Here is an 18,593-nt window from a genome sequence, read left to right as displayed (position 1 = left end):
AGCTAGATTATGCCCTTGAAATCATTCTCATTTGCAGATAACCTATATTACAATATTAATATGGTGAGAACGATTGTTTGCAAAACTTAGTTTGCCGGTGAAACTATGTATGGGTTGGTTTCCCATGCTTGTTATGGTGCTCCTCAGTTGTACCAGTTTTTGGTCTCAACCAAAAATTTGAATGGAAAGGGCTAAAGGATTACACCTTGATTTTAGAATTGGATTCATTAAAATGGAACCTCTGGGTCTCCTATTTTTTTAACTTTTAGAAACATTCCTTTAGTAGTGGACGTGTATTCCTGCATTAGTGGAAAGAACATTTATATATATTTTTTTTTAAATAACTACTTGCCAAACTAAGAGTTCATGGAGTTAGTTGGGAGAAAAATTGATTGTTTCTGTTACTTTGATGTTGTTGGAACTTAAAGTTGCTTTCACTTATGTGACAAAGGTGACCCTCACAGAATTAGCATTTATTTCAGCTACCTTATTCCCTTGCCTGTCAAGATAAAGCTTTACTACTTGTTGCTAAGTGTGTGTATGTGTGTACCTTCACAGTTCAAAGTAAGTTTATTATTAATATACAAATGTCACATTGTTCAACTCTCAGATTCATTTTCTTGCAGGCATACTCAATAAATCGAATAAGCATAGTAGAGTCAATGAAAGGGACCGCACCAGCTGGGTGGACAGCCAGTGTGCAAAAGACAATAAACTATGCAAATAGAAAAGGAAATAAATAAACAAACAATAAATATCAAGAGCATTTGATGAAAAGTCCTTAAAAGTGAGGCGATAGGTTGTGCTAACATTTCAGTGATGGGGCAAGTGAAGTTGAGTGAAATTATCCCCTTTGTTCAAGAGCCTGATGGCTGTGGGGTCGTATCTTCCTGAACCTGGTGGTGTGAGTCCTGAGGCTCATATATCTTTTTGCCTCTGTGATCTTCGTTCCTTGCCTTTTCTGATTATACCCTGTAAAATGCATTGGGTGAATAGCATTCCAGCAGATGTGATTTGTCCCTGGAAGCAGAGGGAAGTAAGGGAGGGGGAGATCGTTGGAACCTGACAGAGAGTTTTCCCTCTTGGTCATTCTCTGAGATAGAGAATCGCTAATGGTGTTTCCGTAAATAAGATTTAAAAAAAGAGTAAATAAAAAGGTTTCCTGACACAATATGTAGATAAGTCTACAAGAGGAGAGGCTGTGCTTGATCTGGTATTGGGAAATGAACCTGGTCAGGTATCAGGCCTCTTAAGTGGGAGAGCATTTCGGAAACAGTGATCACAATTCTATCTCCTTTACCATAGCATTGGAGAGGGATAGGAACAGACAAGTTAGGAAAGCGTTTAACTGGAGTAAGGGGAAATATGAAGCTATCAGGCAGGAACTTGGAAGCATAAATTGGGAACAGATATTCTCAGGGAAATGTACGGCAGAAATGTGGCAAATGTTCGGTGGATATTTGCTTGGAGTTCTGCATAGGTATGTTGCATAGTGAGACAGGGAAAGTTCGGTGGGGTACAGGAACCATGGTGTATAAAGGCTGTTGAAAATCTAGTTAAGAAGAAAAGAAAAGCTTATGAAAGGTTCAAAAAAACTAGGTAATGATGGAGATCTAGAGAATTATAGGCTAGCAGGAAGGACCTTAAGAATGAAATTAGGAGAACCAGAAGGGGCCATGAGAAGGCCTTGGAGAGCAGGATTAAGGAGAACCCCAAGGCATTCTACAGGTATGTGAAGAGCAAGAGTGTAAGATGTGAGAGAATAGAACCAATCAAGTGTGACAGTGGAAAAGTGTATATGGAACCATAGTGGAGGTACTTAATGAATACTTTGCTTCAATATTCACGACAGAAAAAAGAGCTTGGTGATTGTATGGATGACTTACAGCAGACTGAAAAGCTTGAGCATATAGATATTAAGAAAGAAGATGTACTGGAGCTTTTGGAAAGCATCAAGTTGGATGTCACAGGGACCAGATGAGATGTACCTCAGGCTACTGTGGGAGGCGAGGGAGGAGATTGCTGAGCCTCTGGCAATGATCTTTGAATCATCAATGGGGTCAGGAGAGGTTCCGGAGGATTGGAGGGTTAAAGATGTTGTTCCCTTATTGAAGAAAGGGAGTAGAGATAGCCCAGGAAATTATAGGCCAGTGAATCTTACTTCAGTGGTTGGTAAGTTGATGGAGAAGATCCTGAGAGGCAGGATTTATGAACATTTGGAGAGGCATAATCTGATTAGGAGTAGTCAGCCTGGCTTTGTTAAAGGCAGGTTGTGCCTTATGAGCCTGATTGAATTTTTTGAGGATGTGACTAAACACATTGATGAAGGTAGAGCAGTAGATGTAGTGTATATGGATTTCAGCAAGGCATTTGTTAAGGTACTCCATGCAAGGCTTATTGAGGAAGTAAGGAGGCATGGGATCCAAGGGGACCTTGCTTTGTGGATCCAGATTTAGCTTGCCCACAGAAGGCAAAGAGTGGTTGTAGACAGGTCATATTCTGCATGGAGGTCGGTGACTCAGGGATCTGTTCTGGGACCTTTACTCTTCGTGATTTTTATAAATGACCTGGATGAGGAAGTGGAGGGATGGGTAGTAAATTTGCTGATGACCCAAAGGTTAGGGGTGTTGTGTATAGAGTGGAGGGCTGTCAGAGGTTACAGTGGGACAGCGATAGGATGTAAAACTGGGCTGAGAAGTGGCAGATGGAGATCAACCCAGAAAAGTTGTGAGGTGGTTCATTTTGGTAGGTCAAATATGATGGCAGAATATAGTATTAATGGCAAGATCCTTGGTAGTGTGGAGGATCAGAGGGATCTTGAGGTCCATGTCTATAGGACACTCAAAGCTGCTGCGCAGGTTGACTCTATGGTTAAGAAAGCATATGGCACATTGGCTTTCATTAACCGTGGGATTGAGTTCAACAGCCGAGAGGTAATGTTACAGCTGTATTGGACCCTGTTCAGACCCCACTTGGAGCACTATGCTCAGTTCTATTCATCTCATTACAGAAAAGATGTGGAAACTATAGAAAGGGTGCAGAGGAGATTTAAAAGGATGTTGCCTGGATTGGGGAGCATACCTTATGAGAATTAGTTGTGTGAACTTGGCTTTTTGCCTTAGAGCAACGGAGGATGAGAGGTGACCTGATGGAGATGTGTAAGATGATGAGACGCATTGATTGTGTGGATAGTCAGAAGCTTTTTCCCAGAGCTGAAATGGCTAACACGAGAGGGCACAGTTTTAAGTTACTTGGAAGTAGGTACAGAGGGGATGTCAGGGGTAAGTTTACGCAGAGAGTTGTAAGTGCCTGGAATGGGCTGCTGGCAACTGTGGTGGAGGTGGATACAATAGGGTCTTTTAAGAGATTCCTGGATCGGTACATGGAACTTAGAAAAATAGAGGGCTATGGGTAACCCTATGAATCACTGGCCTCTTCAGTGCCTGTGACATGACTTCTGGGATCGTTGATGTTTGATTGCACAGTGCCTTCGACCTGAACTCAAACTGCTGCCCGGACTCTTCATTTACTACCCCCGACTTTTAACTCCCTCCCCCCCATCCTTACCCCTAAACCCTAACCAGACCTTTCTCTCTGACACAAAACATCCCTAGAAGCCTAAAATAAACAACCAAGTCTGAGCTAAGACACTGCCGAGATATCACGGCTTGGCGTCATTTTGTCTGATAGTTAACGTTTAGAGAAGCCTGCACTCCCAACTCGCAAGTCTCTGTGCACCTCTGATTTCTGAATTAATTCCCCATTTAGAAGATATTCTACACTTTTATTCCTTCTTCCAAAACGCATGACCATACACTTCCCTACACTGTATTCCATTTGCCACTTCTTTGTCCTTTTTCCTATTCTGACCAAGTTATTCTGCATGCTGCCTGCTTCCTCAACACTATTTTTGCATCATCCGCAAACTTCTGAAAATCCAAGTAAACAGCATCCACCAACTCGTCGTTTTCTATCCTGTCTGTTATTTCCTCAAAAAATTACAAAAGATTTGCCAGACAAGATTTTTCCCTTAAGGAAAACGTGCTGACTTCGGCCTATTTTATTGTGTGCCTCCAAGTACCCCAAACCCTCATCCTTAATAATGGACTCGCATCTTTCCAACCACTGAAGTCAGGCAACTGGCCAATAATTTCCTGTTTTTTTTGCTCCCTTGTTTCTTAAGGAGTGGAGTGACATTAGCGATTTTCCAGTCCTCTGAAACCATTCCAGAATATAGTGATTCTTGAAAGATCACTACTAATACCACCATAATCTCTTCAGCTACCTCTTTCAGAACCCTGGGGTGTAATCCATTTGGTCCAGGTGACTTGCTTACCTTCATACCTTGCACCCAAGCACCTTCATAGTCATAGCGACCACAATCACTTCTGCCCCTGACACTCTTGAATTTCTGGTTTCTGTCTTCTGAATCACTCCCATAAACTCCAGCCTTGCTGCTCTACTGTCTTCTCTGCTTGTGTCTTCTTCCAGTCATCTTTAGCCAGCTCTTTTCGTATGCCTCTATAGTTGCCTTCAGTCAACTGTAGTACTGATGCATCTAATTTTAACTTCACTTTCAAATTGCAAGGTGAATTCTACCGTATTATAGTCACTGCCTTCTAAAAGTTCCTTTACCTTAAGCTCCCTAATCAAATCTGCCTCATTACACAATACCCAATCTGGAATTGCCTTTTCCCTCATGGACTCGAGCCCAAGCTGCTCTAAAAATCCATCTTGTAGGCATTCTACAAATTGTTTCTGTTGGGACTCAGCACCATCCTGACTTTTTTAGTATACCTACATATTGAGAAATCCCCCATGACCACCGTAACATTGCTCTTTTTACATGCCTTTTCTATCTCCCATTATAATTTGTACCCCACATCCTGGCTACTGTTTGGACGCCTGTATGTAACTCCCATCAGGATCTTTTTACCCTCGCAATTTCTCAACTCTATCCCAAAGATCAAAATGGCCTTTGCTTCTTCTCGTCTAAGCCTCTTGAGCCGAAGCCTTAATTCCCCACTCAAATCCTCTTAAGCCAAAGCCTCTGTTCCTCACTGTTAACTCCTTTGGCAAAAGCCTCAGTTCCCCACTCTAATTCTGTGCATTCCAACAATGGCCATTCCCACAATGGCTACTCCCCTTAAACCCAACTTCTCTTTATTTGCCCCTTGCCAGTCACCTCTTGCCTAATAACCCAATTGGTCTCATTCTCAGCAGAATGTCCTGGCAGGCTCCACTTGCCTTTTAAATCTGGTGCTACACACAACAAGTAACAGCATGCATGTTACACATCAGTTCTATTGACAGGTGGAATGGATATTTAATTATCTTCTCTTTGTACTCAAGATTAATGAAGAGAATCAACCAACCAAGCCCATTAGTGCACTAAGCATGCACTTAATATCTACCATCAACTTGTACTCATGCTGCATTAATTCCATTTTCTTTATTCTTAGGTTTTCATCAACCACCCCTCCTCCCCAGATTCTACTATTCGCTTACACACCAGACCCCATTTTAAGATGCTAATTAATCTACCACCCTGTTTTTCTTTATGGAAGGAAACCAGAGTACCCAGAGGAAACCCAAACAATCACAGGGAGAATGTGCTAACTCTGTAGACAGTACCCTCAGCCCAAGCTAAACTGGAGCCTTGTGAGATAGCAGCTTTCACTGCTGTGCCATTGTGCTGCCAAAGAAGTTTGGATCCTGGTTGTCAGCAAATGGCGTTTTTCAGAGAGCTATAATCTTGTATTTGTACTGGTATGGGCCAGGTATCAGCCTGCTTCTGAAGGTGCAAGGTACGAAGAAATAATCAAAGAAGACTAGTAACAGAGTATTTTCATGATTTCTTGGTGAAATAATGTAATGAATTTTCCTACTCTTTTAATCATATCCCCAGTACAGAGAACTGCTGAGTGCACTGAAAAGCAAGATGGTGTTCAGGCATCCTCTGGTGTAACAAGACCTAAACAAAGTGGTAAGGAATCATCAGTAGAAAGAAACTCTTGATATTGTTACTCCTTTTACTTTAAAATTTAAAACCCATCTTTCTAGTCCTTTCTTGACCAAGTGGGTGTTCTTTTTTCTTGAAATGATAACTTAGATTACCAAATTTTCATAACAGATTTTCATTGAGACTCCACATTCACATTTAAATGAAATTCAATAAAAACTGCAGATGCTGCAATCGGGTATATAAATGGAACAATTCAGCAGGTCAGGAGAAGGGAATGTTGGGGGACAGATGGGTAGAACAAAGGGAATATCTCAGACCATGTAAGAACAAAATGGGCTAATGTGGCATTTAGAGACACATTATTGTACTTTGCTCAGCGTTCCTAATTGCAGGGTTGTGAGATATGCCTTATAGGTCAGGATGTACTAATGAAGAAAGAAAAACTGAGCCAAAATCATAGATGGATGAGTAGGAATGCCATGTTCTGATGTGGGCAGAAAAAATAAGTGAGTTACTTAAATCTGGAGAAAAGTGCAGTATATCCAGACAGATGATCTGTTGTTCTTCAGGCTTACATTTGGTGTCAATTCCACAAAGACCATAAAACATAGAAGTAGAACAAGGCCATTTGGCCCATCAAGCCTGCTTTGCCATTCAATCATGGCTGATTTATTTAACATCTCAACCCCATTCTGCCTTCTCCCCCGACATCTTTGGTGCCCTTACTAATTAAGAACCTATGAACAGATTTCAATATACCCAATGACTTGGCCTCCAGAGCCATCAGTGGTAATGAATTACACAGAATCACCACCCTCTGGCTAAAGAAATTCCCCCTCATCTCCGTTCTGAAGGGATATCCCTCTATTCTCAGACTATGCTATCTCGTCCTGAACTCTCCCACTACTGGAAGCATCCTCTGCATGTTACTATCTCTTAATGTTCACACCATTTAAACTTGTATTAGCAATTTAAGACATATTTATGAGCATTGACAGTTGTTTGTGATGTCAGCATTCTATTTTTGATAATCCCAATCTTAAAATTAGAGCTCCTGATTTGCTTGAATTTAACTGATGCATGTAACACTTATTAAATACAAGATGAATATTATATCCTTACTAAGTTGCCCTTTTTGTTTCTCAGATGATGTATTTCTTCCTAAAGACATTGATTTAGACAGTGTGGAGATGGATGAAACTGACCGTGAGGTGGAACATTTTAAGAGGCAAGTGAAAAGAGGAATTAATTGCTATAAGAGTTCCAGCACAGATGAGGGAAGGCACTGGTTTTCCATGTGTGTCAAGGAGATGATCCCTGTCAGCAGAAGCTTCCAGTTAAACTGATTTTTCTTTATTTTCAATGAGTAATGTCATCTTATTTTCTTCCATTCATGGTACAGCTCTCTGGCTCAATCTCTTGTTGATATTTGCATGCTCCAGTTTGCTCCCTCTTGTGCTCAAGCCCTACTCTTCTTTATTTCTTTATCTCTTTAGCTGAATATCATTTGCTGTATTGATCTTTGTCTCTCAATATCGTTTTTTAATACTCTTTTTTTTTCCTGTTGTTCTCACTCTATAAGTATCATCACTTGACCACACTGTGCTATCTGTTACCCCTCATTTCATTCCCCTGTGATGGAGGGTGGCTCGGTAAACAAACACACACCGACACATACTCTGTATATACACCCCCCCCCCACACCCCTTACACCCCCACCCCCCCCCACACTCCTACACCCCTGTTATTCTGCTTTCGCTGCACTGAGTGTGCACACTGGTCTTCACCTGGTATGTTCTCATGATGGGTCCTAAAGGGTTGGCTTTATGTCGCCTTTTCCGCCATACACGTCGAATATTCTATTTCTTTAGTGATGGAGATGTGAATATATTGTTTATATACTGTATTTAAGGTAGATACTTCTGTATTTTGTAATATGATTGTAACTACGTTGTGGGGTGCATCATATTCTAATTCATGTGTGTGTCCTGGTGTCTAATAAATGAGGCTCATTGCTCCCAGTGGAGTGGGGGGGGGGGTGAAGAGAGAGAGAGAAAGAAAGAAGCTGCCTGGAGCTCACACTGGACAAAGTATAGAGCCACTACTCTGTTTTCCGGTAGATATCTTTTTGTAAATATTGGTAGTTTTCTTTTCACTATTTTCACTAATTATTGTAAATTTGTTTTTGACGCACCCAATGAACACCTGTGCACTAAATGCTGAGCACTTTTTCCCTTTGGACATATCCACGTATTTAAGCAGGGGTGTACCATTTGAAAAACGGTGTGTTTAACTCGGAGTAGAGTGGGGTTGTGGTCCCGGGTCAGAAAACCCACTGAGGCTGAAAGTGAAGCAGATACCTGGGGAACAGTGGAGATATTAGAGGAGGACGAACTTCAGTCCAGGGCCAAACTCAGGCCGGAAGCAGAAGGGCCTTCAAGTGGCACCACCTCCGAACTCTCCCTGGAAAATCTGTTCAGTGACTTTTTGTCTGCCCAGCAGAGGAGAGATGATGCTTTTAGGGAGGAACTCTAAAGCTTGCAGAAGGATCCCAAGATGCCCTCACCGACAGTTTTGCGAACTGTCTCCTCAGTATCGAGAGGATTATCCAGATATGGCAATGGCACGATAAGGAGTGGACCTGTCAGCTAGTACCACTGCTGACAGGTATAGCTCTCGAGGCCTAAACTGCTATGGATGAAGAGAGGTCACGACAACTATCTTGACCTGAAGGAGGTGCTGCTGGCTAAATTTGATAATTTGGCAGAAACCTTTCGCCAACACTTCTGTTCCAGTACTGTATCACCAGGGAAGTCCCCCACTAAAAAATTTCATTGCCTGAAGGGTCTTTACTGCCAAAGTATTCAAGGAGAGCAGAAGTCCAGGGAGGAGACTGGTGAGGCCATTTTCCTGCAGCAGCTACTGCAGATTCTTCCTCCAGGCACCAGAACATGAGCTCACTGTGGCCTGACTTACCTTGCAGTACCTCAATGCCCACAAGGGGGCACCATCACAGCAATTATTCTGAAGCAACTGAGACTCTTAACACTTCAAGGGACTGTAGGGGTAACTTTGGAATTGGGAAGTGGGAGAAACAAGGGTAAAGAACCTGTGGTTGTTTCTTCTACGACTTTTATTTGCTACCATTGTGAGCAGCCAGGTCATAAGTCCTCTCAAGAAGCTCAAATTGCCAGGTGTGTGCTATGTATCAAGAGAAGGAGAATATGATGTGCGTAATATCTGTAATGATTGTGAGTATGGTAATAAAAAACGAGCAGACTGTGAGGAGAAAGGGCCCAGGTTTATAATAGTCAAAGTTAATGGAAAACCTATTAAAGCTCTTTTACATTCTGGTAGCTCACTGTCAGTTAATAAGAAAAGCTATGCCCCTGCCTTTGGTATTGACTACAGTTGCCAAACACTTATCCAATGTCTTCATGTCTGAACCACTGGCAGAACTTACTAATGAGCTGGATGACCGCAAGCATTTGATGGAAGTGGGGGTGCTGGAGAAATTACCAGTTGACAAGAGTTCTGGAAAGAAATTTGCCTGTGTTACTTAAATTACGGAGGAAGAGAAAGAGTCGTTCATGTTCATCAGGAGTAGATGGTGCTGCTTCGTATTTTGGCATGACTTGTGCAAAAACCAAAGCAGTGGCTGGCTTCCAATCTCTGTCTGACTTGAATGGTAGTCTGTGTCAGGAGAAACCAAAAACTCTAGAAAGTCACTCAGGCAGCAGTGTCGTGGGAAATATGCTGGTTCTCCGGCCTCTGTTGATGTTTGTACAGATGATGTACCCATTGATGTTGACTCAGAAGGGCTCTGGGAAAGTTGACCTCTCTATCTTGATGGCCGCCAATCAGGGGAGCTGTGGATGGTGTTTTTACTGACTATCCACAGCTGCTCCATTCGAGACCAGGGCTGACAAAGGCCCTAAGACATTCCATCAGGCTCAGACCTGACCAGTTTTCAGTACGTTAACATTGCTGTGGAGTGCCAGAGTGACTTGTGGGAGCCCTGAAGGATGAGATATTTGAGCCTTCAAATAGTGAGTGGAGTCGTCCTACTGTTATCGTCCCCAAGAAGGATGGCACCTGAGGGTATGCATTGATTTCTGGAAGTTGAATGTCATTTCTTGTTTTGATGCTTATCTTGTACCCTGCATTGATAATACTAGAGAGGATTGGACAGGCAAACTACATTGCTATACTGTACCTTTGCAAAAGCTACTGGCAAGTTTTCCATCTGATGACCAATCAAAATCCCTAACTGCCTTTGCACACCCCAGGGCCTGTTTCAATTCACCATGATGCCCTTTGGTCTTGGTGCATCAGCAACTTTCTGGTGGCTCACGGACCGGGTGCTCCATGGCTGAGAGGACTGCAGTGTAGCCTACCTAGATCACGTGGTTGTCTACAGCCAGACATGGTCAGAGCATCTGAACCATCTGTGCAGCAGGATCCTGGGGCATATTCATGCTGCCGGTCTCACCCTCAGGTGCCACAAAAGACACGAGTGGGCAAAAGGGGAAGCCAGGTACCTTGGACACCAGCTAGGACATGGAGAGGTTCAAGTACGGGGCGGGGGGGGGGGGGGACAAAGTGGAAGCGATCAGCAACTGTCCTCAACCTCACACCAAGAAAAAACTGAAGGTCCTCCTGTGTCTGATAGGGTGGTATCGCAGTTTCATTCCCCAATTCAAAACTCTGGCCGCACCTCTGACTAATCTTACTGGGAATCTAGTAAGCAACGCAGTGACATGGACAAGTGAGTGAGAAAACACTTTTCAAGCCCTTAAAGCTCACATGTTCTTCACCTGTCCTTCAGAGCCCAGACTTTGACAAACAGTTCCTTGTCCAGGTAGTTGCCTCCGGAGTAGGCGTTGGAGCAGTGTTGGGCCAAGGAGAACCTAGAGAAGAGTAACCTATTCTTCACCTATTGTGTAAATGTCTGTAACAGCGGCGTTTACTCCACACGCTGCACCCGCAAAGCTAACAGCATTGTAAAGGACCTCACGCACCCCTCATACAAACTCTTCTCCCTCCTGCCATCTGGCAAAAGGCACCAAAGCAACTGAGCTCTCATGACCAGACTGTGCAACAGTTTCTTCCCCCAAGCCATCAGACTCCTCAATACCCAGAGTCTAGTCTGACATCCACATCATGTATTATTATATTGTAATTTGTCCTCTACTGTGCCTATTGTCTTGTTTATTATTTATTGTACTGCCCTGCACTGTTTTGTGCACTTTATGTAGTCCTGTGTAGGTCTGTAGTCTAGTGTAATTTTTGTGTTGTCTTACGTAGTCTAGTGTAGCCTTGTGTTGTCTTACTTAGTCTAGTGTAGTTTTGTGTTGCTTCATGTAGCACCATGGTCCTGGAGGAACGATGTTTTGTTTTTACTGTGCACTGTACCAGCAGTTTATGGTCAAAATGACAATAAAAGCGATTTGACTTGACTTGACTACCTGAGCTGAAAACTCCTCCCAAGGGAAATCAGGTAGTCTACTATTGAAAAGGAGTGTCTTGCCATGAAGTGGGGCCTTGACAGCCTCTGGCACTACACAGACCACAGAGAGAGAGTGCTGGCATGGATTCAGACAATGAAGGACCCCAATGCCAGGGTGACACGGTGGTACCTGAAGTTTCAACCCTTCAGTTCTGTGTCCATCATAAAGAAGTGAAAGGAAATGTGACTGCGGACCACCTGTCTTGTCTGCCAAGCTTCGTTGCTGCAGGAGAGGAGGGTGTTGATGTGATGGAGAGCAGTCAGTAAATTGCACTTCACTGTCACTCTCACTGTCTTGTCATTTTGCTGGCCCTGCACTGTGTGTACATGCTTCCATACTTTACCCCTGTATGTTCTCATAATGGGCCCTAAAGGGTTGGCATTACAGTGCCTTTCCTGCCGTACATGGTGGAATGTTCCGTTTCTGTAGTGATGGGGATGTGTATATGTTGTTTGTGTACTGTATTTAAGTTAGATACCTCTGTTTATTTTGTAATGATTGGAACTACATTGTGGGGTGCATCATATTTTAATTCATGTGTAGTCATGGGTAAATAACGATGGTATGTCCTGGTGTCTAATAAATGGGGCTCATCTCTCGCAGTAGGAGGGAGAGATTGGAGCTGCCAGGAGCTATCATTGTGTTTTCTGCTAGATATCTTTTTGTAAAGATGAAGCCACACTCAGGTTGGAGGAACAACACCTTATAATCCGTCTGGGTAGCCTCCAACCTGATGGCATGAACATTGACTTCTCTAACTTCCGCTAGGCCCCACCTCCCCCTCGTACCCCATCTGTTACTCATTTTTATGCACACATTCTTTCTCTCACTCTCCTTTTTCTCCCTCTGTCCCTCTGAATATACCTCTTGCCCATCCTCTGGGTCACCCCCCCCCCCGTCTTTCTTCCCGGACCTCCTGTCCCATGATCCTCTCGTATCCCCTTTTGCCTATCACCTGTCCAGCTCTCGGCTCCATCCCTCCCCCTCCTGTCTTCTCCTATCATTTTGCATCTCCCCCTCCCCCTCCAGCTTTCAAATCCCTTACTCACTCTTCCTTCAGTTAGTCCTGACGAAGGGTCTCGGCCTGAAACGTCGACTGCGCCTCTTCCTGTAGATGCTGCTTGGCCTGCTGCGTTCACCAGCAACTTTGATGTGTGTTGCTTTTTTTTTTGTAAATATTGGCAGTTTTCATTATTTTCAGTAATTTTTGTAAATTTGTCTTTGCTGTACCTAATAAACACCTCTTACACTTAAAGTGCTAGGCGACTCCAGCCATTATTTCATTTGGACATAACCCACATATCTAACACTCTCCCTTGCCCTTGCCTTTCAGCTCTTCTCTGTCCCGGTCGTAAGCTCACTTGCTCACATCATATATCAGACTTAAGAGGACGGGTTGATCTGATGGCCAGCCACCAGTTGTATGGGTAACTGAGTGTTAGCATCAGTGTGATCCCCCTGCTGTTGTATCCACATTGCAGCATGAAAGTCGGATACCAGTGTATTCTACCCCCGAACTACCTCAAAGTCGAAGGGTGACTCTGTCCAAACTGAGTGGTTAGAGGCATGGTATCTGGCCCATCATCTTTCTGTCAGTCACTGAGGCCCTGAGGTTTTTTGGATTTGGGAATAGTATGGGGGTTGGCTTGAATCATGGCCCAGGTCAAGCAAGATCTGGCTCATTATTAGACATTTTTATTAAAATGTTTAGTAATATTTATTTATGGTGTGTAATTATTTTAGATATAAAGAGAAACCAAGATTAATCACCATTGTGTACATTTGAAAGCCTATGTAATGTTGATATTCATGTCTTTATGTTTGAAGTTTTCTCCATTTGTAGTATTTTTTTGTGAATATTTAAGTGGTATAGCAAAGCAGGAATAACCATGTTGGTCAATATATTTTCTCATCCTTTTGTTCTGACACAATTATTTTCTTTCCACTTGTAGGTTTTGCCTTGATTCTGCCAAACAGACAAGGCCAAAGGTCTCTGTAAACTGGTCTAACTTCAGTCTGAAAAAGGGTCCAAATACAGCTCATTGAAGAGGACACCCAGCACTTGCCTAACAAAAACTGGAATTGCCCTGCGGTTATCATTCCTTACTGTGACGGATATCGGCCTGCTCTCACAGCTCAAATCAATTTGCTGTGATGTACGAACAACTTGCTATGATGTCATCCACATCCAGTGCCTTAGCAGAAGAAGTGCACGTTTCTAAGTGGGTGGCAGAATAGTTTCTTGGGTTTGTTTGTTGTGCTTTACAGTCATTGTGAGAAATCTTGTCAGTAGTGTTGACACCAGTGGAGCAAATTGAAATTTCAATAGAAATCAGTAACATAATTGTAAGGTTTGAAAGTTGCCTAAATGTTTTTTGAGCGGACAAGTCGAATGAAATATGGAATAGGATAGTTGTTTGGTCATTAAAGTGACAGTAAGGCAGGGCAGTCACATTTCATGGCACTTGAGAATAGTCTCTTGCGCAGTGAACTGCAAATGGGACTAACTTTTAAGAGAATATCTTGCTCTTAAATCTAAATAAAATCAACCAGCATAAAAATCAAATAAATATTTAACATTTTGGACTTCGCACCACCTTGAGTATAGCTTTTATTAGCCCCTTTGATGAGATGTATTTAGTAACTACAGTCCTAATAATGTGTCCATAGAACTGCAGCAAAGGAACATTACCCATAGTCATCTCTGGGAATGTAATTCATTGATAAAGCAAAGACTGCTATGAAAATTACAGTACTATTATGTGTTTTGTCAATCGGGAGGATACACCATGTGCCTTTTTGGATTTTCATTTCTCTTCCCAGTTCTAATGCTGAGACCTTTGAACTTAACATTTATAAAATTGGAGGAAAAGTTGAATTGATTACTTTTAAAATTGATATCTATGTTAGTGCAGTCTGATTTCCCCTTCCTGATTTGAATTTAGAAGGCATTCAAAACAGAGGAAAGGTTATGGGGAAATTGCTGAGGTCATTTGAAATTGGCTTTGAAGGAAAATAATCTAATTTTTGTATGTTGTAAATTAGCTAGCTAAATTTTTGACAGCATTAGATGAAAGCTCGTACAATGCTATACAGAAAATGGCTCAAGGCAGTTAATTGTGTGCAGGCAACTGCATTGGTGCTTATTTTAAACACTACCAGGTAGTGGTAATCTGCCCATTAAAGGAGGTGCTTTGTTGCAATGGAAGCCTTATTTCAGCATTTTTGATCCTGTTAAAATTTTTCTTTTTTCTCAGTGATGCCATACAAGCTCAGAAATACATAGCCCCTATCTTCACAATAGCCTTTTTTTAAATAGAAACAGTTTTGACACCAAACCAATACTGGCAGTCTTGTTGAAGTACAAACTTTAGACTATAAAATCTATGACATAAAGTTCCAGTACTGATGTCACATAACATGGTCTGAAAATCTGGTGTTGCCTCTATAGTGGTTGGAAATAAGAGCAACTGCTGAGCTGCAAGCTCTTTAAGGTGACAAGTTAGATTTACATTTTGGCTGTAGGTTGTATGTAGGGCTTGATCACCAAACAATTGCAATCCTTTGCTGACTCCGTACAGCAAATTAACCACGCAAAGATCAGACTCTTTGATCATGAGCCCAGTGATACTGTATTCAACCCAAGTACAACCAACAATTAGGCACACAAAACATGATCTCCTTGGTTATTTCTATTAAATACACTGTTGCAACTAAATTGATTCTTTCTCCTTTGATAATTATTTTCTATTCCTTGAATTGCTGCCACATCATAGCCAAGAATAAGATTATAATTGCCAGAAAGAAAAAAAATGAATTGGCCATGTGGTATCTTCATGGTGCATAAGTATTAATGGTTGAACTGATGGTGATAACCAGCTGGTTGGTATCTTCTATAAATCACGGAGTAGACCGCATTTTGCAGTATATTATACTGTATGTTAAAGACTTCCTACTGCGCCACCATATTGGAGTGTGTAGTGGTGACAAGATATAAAACTGTAGTGGCCGACCCACTTTCATATCGTGATCAGTTTCAAGCTTGAATGCTAATTGATCATTTATGATAAACTTTATATATGTGTTTAGAACCACATTGTAAATATCCTGTGTATAGTGGTGTCGGTGCAGATGGTGCTAATGCACATCTGCACATTGCAGAATGACAAAATAACTTTATATTCAAGTGTTTTTATCTACTTCAGTAATTCTTAGTACAGTAAATTGGCTATAATTGTTGTAAAGCGCATTTTACGTGAAGATTTAATAAAGTCCTCACCAATGTGATGGAAACTGAATGAGAACTTTTCTGTTGTGTATTAGTGACTGTAGCTGGATTTGCAGTGTAACATATGATCCTTGTTGCATCCTTTATTTTTCATTGCTGTAACAGGTTACTCTTGTTGCATCTCCATGATGTATGAGCCAACAAAGCAGCAGTCTATTCCCATGAAGTGGCATTATATATTGTAGTATTTGCTTTATTTGTTTTGTTTTTTATACAATCAGCTTAGCCTATGTCCTGTTTTTACTTGTCCTGTTTATACTGTCTTTAAATTCTGTTTTTCTTTTAATTTGGAAGAAAAAAAGTACAGTAAATTCTGGTTAATTGGGACACATCAGGAACAGTATATTTTGGCCCAATTAAATGGCAGTCCTGATTACCCAGTTTCATGGAAATAGTTTTAAAAGAAGTTTTAACAAAGACAAACTACCATTTAAATGAGTTAACAAATTATGTATTTGCCTGAAATACAGAACAAATTAGAACACTACCAATACAATACTATAAAACTGTGTATTAGTTCTTACTAGTTTCGACAGGATTTCAACCAGAATATGTTGCCGTGTTCTTTTGATTGACTGTAAATGAACAAAATTAGTGCAGACACCTAGGGCAGATAATGGCCTGCCTTCATATAATGCTTTAGATGATTACACCCTCCATATCTTAATTTTAATTGTGACATTCAATTATGACATTTAATTTTAATTCTTTGTAGTTCCCAACTTTTTGAAGTAGTTAAATTGGTAACTGATTAAGTCACCATCTTAAATTTTCATCATATGTTCATTTCTAATTTTTGAAAATTATTGTTAATTTTTTACTTAATAAAATTAAAACATTTTTCCATTTTAATTACTTCATCTAGCTGGAAATACAGTGGATTCCAGTTTACTGGAACACATTGGGACCAGTACATTTTGGCACTGAGTAGCAAATTATGTATTAAATAAAATACAGAACAAATTAGAACACTAACAATACTGCTACAGTACTATAAAACTGTAGTTCCTAATAGTTATTGACAGTCAAAATAATCCAGTGTACGCTGCCGTGTTCTTTTAATTGACTGTAAATGAAAAAATCAGCACAGGCTCCTAGTACAGATAATGGACTGCCTTCATACAATGCTTTCAACGATTGCATCCTCCAAACCTTCATTTTCATTGTAACGTTCAAGATGACTTTTGATAACTTCAAATGTTTGAAACCACGATGAGCATAACAGTTACAAATTGTCTTACTGCTTATTTCTCGCCAACTGCCAATGACAAAAATCAGCTTAAAAACTTTATGCTCAAAACACTTTGTTATGTCGAGCAGCTGTGCAAGTGCATGTGACTGACACTAGTTAGAAACTGTTCAGCAACAGTCTCCTGTCCTAATTAAGTGGCAGAGTGTCTCAATCAAACAAACAAAGGGAATCCCGGCTATTTTCTCAATTTTTCTTCTTGAAGTATTGTTCTAAATAAGTAGCTGCCCTGATTAACCAATGGCTCAATTAACCAGAATCCACTGTACCTGTGCTGTTTGTAATGGATGCTGCAATGATATGAATTTTGCCTGAATCTGATAACCAGCTCCAGAACTCTCAGCAAGTTTTAAATTGGAACACATTTCACATTTCATATTGTATGTTGAACTAAGCCCTCTGGAAGAAATGTTTTTTAAAATTTGAAATAGGTGTATAATTGCAGAATAATTGTAGGACAAAGTAAATTATGGTATGAAAATCCATTGTGTGTGGCATGCTTCTTCTCACACCTGCAGCAAATCCCAGAAATGTTTGGGAAAGTGATGCCTGTCTACTGACATTTTTTTCATGTATACATCACAATGTTAAAGCAATGTGTTTGAAGTAGCCCGGTGCAGTTTCCAAAATGTGACATATTATCACTTTATAATCTTGCATTTGGTTGTTTAATTTGTATTTGTAAGGTTTTTGTTCCATTATATGTATCTTTATTTTGTATTGTAACAAGAGCATTTTTATCGACTTCAAACCAAAAATTGTTAGTTTTATATGATTTTCTGGCAACCGCCAGCCTGAACTTAAAGATAGTGGTGTAAGCCAATGCTCTGACTGTTAATTCTGAAAAGAATGTAGGTTTCTATTATGCCGGCCAAGACTTTTTGATATCCTTTTTTAAATTATGTACTGTGAATTGTCTTTCATTTGAAAGATAAATACAATGTCTTGATGAAGATATGTGTGCTTATTTTCTTAGATGTTCGTTCTGCACGCATTTGCAAGTCCAGAAAGACACAAGAGGTATTGGTAGGATTTGACAAGAAGTGACAGTCATCAAACAGATCTTTTTAAGAAATACACCAGCACAGAATTTGCTTGTCATAAATTTCAGTATTTAGCCATGAGAGTAACACGGTAGTGCAGAATTGCCTACTGTTTGGTCTATTCAGTCAGAAAATTACATGGAGTAAAAGCATTTTGTTTGTCCTGGATCCACTTTTAATTTTTAAGAAGTGTTAATGTGAGATTTGGAAATAATTCTTTGCACTACATACTGTACCAGTTTATTGTTTTATGTTCCTGAGAAAGCAGTTGGACACAGTTGACAACAACTTGTAACAAAGAGTCCACTTTTTCCCACTCAGAGCAGCAGTGTTTGATAGAGTACCTCCTGAACTGTACTCTTCATAATCAAAGAATTTCTTTCTGGAGTAGCATTAAGGAAGTACAGTATAACAAGTATCTTTTTTCTAGTTAGATGGTGGAAATTATACGGACGTTCATACAGTCTTTAAATTTCTGAGAATCATTTCGATAACAAATCGGCTTCAGGAAGTGAAAATAAAAGAAAATAATTTTTCT

The 18,593-nt window shown here is 40.8% G+C and overlaps 1 protein-coding gene across 3 annotated transcripts in view; it reads left to right on the top strand.

The window, feature by feature from the left end:
* fam193b (family with sequence similarity 193 member B) overlaps window positions 1–18,187 on the top strand; it is a 104,591-nt gene extending 86,404 nt beyond the window's left edge. For 2 of the 3 annotated variants that reach the window (XM_063053590.1, XM_063053589.1), the window contains exons 9-11: window positions 5,909–5,986; window positions 7,112–7,193; window positions 13,428–18,187. In XM_063053590.1, the coding sequence (XP_062909660.1) occupies window positions 5,909–5,986; window positions 7,112–7,193; window positions 13,428–13,521 (254 nt within the window). In that variant the 3' untranslated portion in view covers window positions 13,522–18,187. Of the gene's footprint in view, window positions 1–5,567; window positions 5,808–5,908; window positions 5,987–7,111; window positions 7,194–13,427 lie in introns of those variants that run through there. The other variant, XR_010018661.1, reaches the window with a different exon arrangement.
* Window positions 18,188–18,593: the final 406 nt, after the last annotated feature.

This window comes from Mobula hypostoma, chromosome 7 (genome assembly GCF_963921235.1).
Source record: "Mobula hypostoma chromosome 7, sMobHyp1.1, whole genome shotgun sequence".
NCBI lineage: Eukaryota > Metazoa > Chordata > Chondrichthyes > Myliobatiformes > Myliobatidae > Mobula > Mobula hypostoma.
Note: the sequence above shows the minus strand (reverse complement) of the source record. Positions and strands in the feature narration are given on the sequence as shown.